The 4,938-nt window shown below is 40.9% G+C and overlaps 1 protein-coding gene across 1 annotated transcript in view; it reads right to left on the bottom strand.

The window, feature by feature from the left end:
* Positions 1-4,938, bottom strand: part of adgrf7 (adhesion G protein-coupled receptor F7) — a 9,958-nt gene continuing 5,020 nt past the window's right edge. Inside the window, exons 7-12 of the mRNA XM_032543530.1 lie at positions 3,853-4,017; positions 2,380-3,762; positions 2,200-2,241; positions 1,839-1,889; positions 1,687-1,747; positions 1-357 (exon numbers count right to left, since the gene is read on the bottom strand). Of these exons, the coding sequence (XP_032399421.1) occupies positions 296-357; positions 1,687-1,747; positions 1,839-1,889; positions 2,200-2,241; positions 2,380-3,762; positions 3,853-4,017 (1,764 nt within the window). The 3' untranslated portion in view covers positions 1-295. The remainder of the gene's footprint in view (positions 358-1,686; positions 1,748-1,838; positions 1,890-2,199; positions 2,242-2,379; positions 3,763-3,852; positions 4,018-4,938) is intronic.

Here is a 4,938-nt window from a genome sequence, read left to right as displayed (position 1 = left end):
CACACACACACACACACACACACACACACACACACACACTTTTACAAGACATCAGATCTATCCTCTCTATGTGCTCTTCATACAAACAAACTCTTTTTGTCAAAATTCAAAATTATTACTGTTTGAATTTCATTATTACAAAAGTCAAGCCGGGGTCTCTTGGATGTTAAAATATACTTCAAATTGTACATCAATACTTTATCCTCCTTTTAAATTCTAACTCTGGCTGCAATAAGGGTAAAAAGAAAAAAACAGGAAACAGCTGCTTGGTTGGTTGTCATTCTGTCTGCAGAGATCATCTGCTGTTGGCGGCAGAGTGAGGTCCACCGGAGGCAGAAGATGACATGTTGTAACCATCTGGGAAAAAACAGCAATAAAACAAAGTGACTGAGTCTTTGGTAAAACAATATGTAACAACTGGTAGTAAAACAGGACTGAGTCTCCAGCTGTGGCAGAGCAGTGTTTGAGCTAAACGCTCTGACAGCATGCAGCAACAGGTTGGTACGATAGCTTACTAAAACTCATGCTCAGCAACTCACATGATATCCTAGAGCTGTGCAATATGTTGATATTACAGAGATATCGTGATATGAGACTAGACATTGTCTTAGATTTTGGATACCGTAATGTCCTACATAACATGGCATGAGTGTCGTCTTTTCCAGGTTTTAACGGCTGCATTACAGTAAAGTGATGTCATTTTATGAACTTACCAGACTGTTTTAGTATTTGCCCTTTACCCACTTAGTCATTATATTCACATTACTGATGATTATTTATCTAAAATCTCATTGTGAAAGCACCAATAGTCAACACTACAATATTGTTTAGGTATCGATATCAAGAACATCGTGATATTTTCTATTCTCCATATCGCCCAGCCCTAAGATATCCTAAGAAATTAAGCATTACAGTTAAATTTAGCCGGCAAAAGTAAAATCCGAAACAATACCAACCCTAGACAAGAACACCACTCCCTGGCTTATAAACCCCTCCCTACACAGACCCGGCAGTCTTATACAGCAGCAGTCACTGTGGTGCATACAGCAATAAAATACATGGAATATGAATATGAATTACAGTGCTTTTTCGTAGCCATATGTACAAATAGTTAATGAGAAAAGCCTGGCATACTACCATGCTACCATGCTACAATGACGATGTCAGTGTGCTGATGTTTGCGTTGCATTGATTAAACAGGGGCGGCTGTGGCTCAGTGGTAGAGCGGTTGCCTGTCAATCGGAAGGTTGGTGGTTCGATCCCCGTCCCTGCAGTCATTGTCGAAGTGTCCTTGGGCAAGACACTGAACCCCGAGTTGCCCCCGGTGCTGCGCATCGGAGTGTGAATGTGTGTGAATGTTTATCTGATGAGCAGGTGGCACCTTGTACGGCAGCCCCGGCCACAGTGTATGAATGTGTGTGATGGTGAATGTTTCCTGTAGATGTAAAAGCGCTTTGAGCAGTTGTTAAGACTGGAAAAGCGCTATATAAATACAGCACATTTACATAAGCTCTCCCCATAATTTGGAAATATTGAGATGATGGAAAATTTCAATGCAATCCATCCAATAGTTGATATTCTGACCAACTGACATGGGCCTGCTAGCATTAATAAAACTGCTACACTAGCGCTAAGAAATTTAGCACGTGATCTTTTGTTTCTTTCTTATCTTAATTGTTGCTTTACCTCTTGGTTTTCTCCAGTTCCGGAAGATATCAAATCTACTTGAGATTCCAGCGCTGGTGCTCTAAAATGAGAAGAAAAGCAAAAACATGAATCACCACCATTTTTTTAACTGCTAACAAAAAAAAGTGACTATCAAAGAAAGCTGGTCTTACCCCCGTCCCGGGTCTGGAACTTTGTGACTTCATTGTTAGTTCGGACCGCACCTTAAAAGTAGATTTCTCACACATTAGTTTAAATGAAAACATGTATTTAAAGGGTTAATGACTGAAAATTGCCGTGCAGGGTTTTGTGTCTGATAAGCCTTCAAACACATGGATATATAATTCAAACTGGACATTCTGAATAAAGACCTCCACACTAGCATGTTTTTAAAATGCAGACCAATATAATTTAATCTGAATGGCAGCTAACTGTGAGGGAGTTGTTGGTTAAGGTATTAAATTAAAAAATTATCTCCCTAAATTTAATCAAGGGAGCAATTGATTACTCTCTTGAATATTAAGACATGCATACCTTTTTGTCCAGCAGTGTTCCAAACACCAGTATGAAGAAACCCTTTTAAAGAAAGAAAGAGTAGCATCAACTAAGAGAGCTTCAATGACAAAAGGCAAACTCACTAATCACAATCCATAGAATACTACTGATCAGTATTATTCAATATTTAATAGTGAAAGATGCAAACTACATTTGTACCTGCAGTGAATTAAAAAATGCGAATGCAATATGGATTCCCATATTGCCTGGGTTGGCCAAGGTTCCGACTCCCAGACCCCAAGTTAATCCAAAAAATGGTGTGAGGACAGCCAAAGTCCTGGCAATGATAACCAGAACATGCCTCTCAGCTGCTTGTACAGCATCTCCAACTGACCTTCTCCTCAATAATTTGAATATCACCACCAACAGGATCACAAGGTTTATCCCCACTATGACCAGCGCAGGGATCACAAAGGCCAGTAAAGCGTAGGATTCCTCCCAGTTGAGCCAGCATACTCCATTATCTGAGACGTATATTTCCTTGGGTGCAGTTACAGCAATAGTTATGATCACGATGATAAGAGGAGCCCCGTAGCCCAGAATGAATCCAAAAGCCAACATAGATGTTTTGGACAATCCCCCATCAAAGACATTGACCGTGCGGTAGAGTAACAGCAGAGCTGAGGCCAACATCCAGAAAAACAGGGCCAGGTAGAAAAAATGGATAAAAAATGTAGCTGCATTGCATGCTGGTGGATTGGTTGGTTTAGCATCTGAAATAGCCGCCCCAATGATAAACCAGATGTTGGCAATCAGGAGAGACAGAGCAATGTTAACGATAGAAACATGACGCAAGTAAGATGTGTTGTTTTTCCTTATTTTCTTCCATATGACAGCTTCAATTATCAGGCATATGACCAAGGAAGCAATGGATATGGAAACTCCAATGTAGGTTATATAACTCAACACGGGGCTTTCAGGACTGTAGGGTGACATGAGGATAGAGAACGACGTCAGGTGGTTGCAGTTGCAGGTGACGGTTTTGTTTATGTTGCTTACCAACTTACAGCCCTTGTTGTCCCATCCCCCGACACTGTTAAAGAGGCTGAAATTCCAGAAGACACACTGAGGGTTTGCCAGAGTATTGTTTTTGACCGCAAATTTGAATAAAACATTATTGACGCTTCCATTGGAATAAACAAGCACCACTCTCCCATTGATGACATTGCCTGTTAAATTGTTTGCATCTCGTGGAGGGAGTACGTTATCCATTGAGGCAAATGATAGCACAGTGATGGACCTCTGTCCTCCATCAGAGTCAGGTATGACTACCCCCACAGAAGAATTCGAGAATGCAAAGTCAGCATCAAAATTCTTTGTGAGTATGGTTTTGTTCAACAGAATCAACGGTGTTACAATGTTAAAAGATTCATTGGTAAGGCGTGTTGTTATTGTCTCAAGAGACCGCAATAGTTCTGAGCTGATGCTGTTAGCTGGGGGGCTGGTACTTGTTATTGCGATGGTTTGGTTGTCATTGTTTAGAGAGTTCCATGATGCTGTTGCTCCATCTCCGGTGAGAACACCTGCAACTAAAAGGATATCCTAAATTGAAAGGAAAGAAGATATTAGTTAATGTGTAATGCTTGATATACTGTTAAGGACATATAACCCTCTGCAAAAAAATTCACGTACCGTCATTAAAGTTGCAGTTATTGAAATATTCAATTTGGCTATATTGTTGAGTATTTCAACAGTGGCAACAATGTTTGCAGGAGAGCCAATCACGTCCTGACTGGAGTTAGTAGTGGTGTCGCTGAGTACTTTCAAGAATGCTGGCAGTGAATTGCTATTCAAATTCTGTGAGATTTAAAAGAACAGAAGAAAAAAAGTGTTAGCATTACACAGTATCTCTAGGATCAAATTAAAATAACTGTTCATTTTTATCCACTCATAGCAAATTTGAAATAATTCGGAGGGTATCTTTGGGAGAAAAATACAAGCTGTTATAACATCATTCAACGTACATTTTCCATGTGTAAACTTTGTAAATGCAAGGCCAAACTCTGGTCAAGGAACTGGTTTTGGTGGAACATGAAGACGTTCAGAAGTAGTTTTAGTCGTCAAGAGAAAACTCAGATTGGACAGATAGTCTAGCTAGCTGTCTGGATTTACCCTGCAGAGATCTGAGACCAGGTAACCATAGTCCTCAGATTGGACAGATAGTCTAGCTAGCTGTCTGGATTTACCTGCAGAGATCTGAGGACCAGGTAACCATAGTCCTCAGATTGGACAGATAGTCTAGCTAGCTGTCTGGATTTACCCTGCAGAGATCTGAGGACCAGGTAACCATAGTCCTCAGATTGGACAGATAGTCTAGCTAGCTGTCCGGATTTACCCTGCAGAGATCTGAGGACCAGGTAACCATAGTCCTCAGATTGGACAGATAGTCTAGCTAGCTGTCTGGATTTACCCTGCAGAGACCTGAGGACCAGGTAACCATAGTCCTCAGTAATGAAAGGAATGCAGCACAGATGCCCACAAGAGAATCAGGCGTAGCCTACATGGGTTGCACACTCTTACTGGGTGAGCTACAGCTCGCACCACTGTATTAGTTAGATGTCTGACGAATCATGGAAATACGTCGTAGTAAACATTTCACCTGTAAAATAAATTGTGCCTAAAATGGCCCCAATAAGTAGTGATGGCCAAATGAAGCTTCATGAACCAGTGTCTTTATTTTCTGGGCCACTAGATGGCGCTCTCTGTTCAACAAAGGGT

Source organism: Etheostoma spectabile, chromosome 18 (genome assembly GCF_008692095.1).
Source record: "Etheostoma spectabile isolate EspeVRDwgs_2016 chromosome 18, UIUC_Espe_1.0, whole genome shotgun sequence".
Lineage (NCBI taxonomy): Eukaryota > Metazoa > Chordata > Actinopteri > Perciformes > Percidae > Etheostoma > Etheostoma spectabile.
Note: the sequence above shows the minus strand (reverse complement) of the source record. Positions and strands in the feature narration are given on the sequence as shown.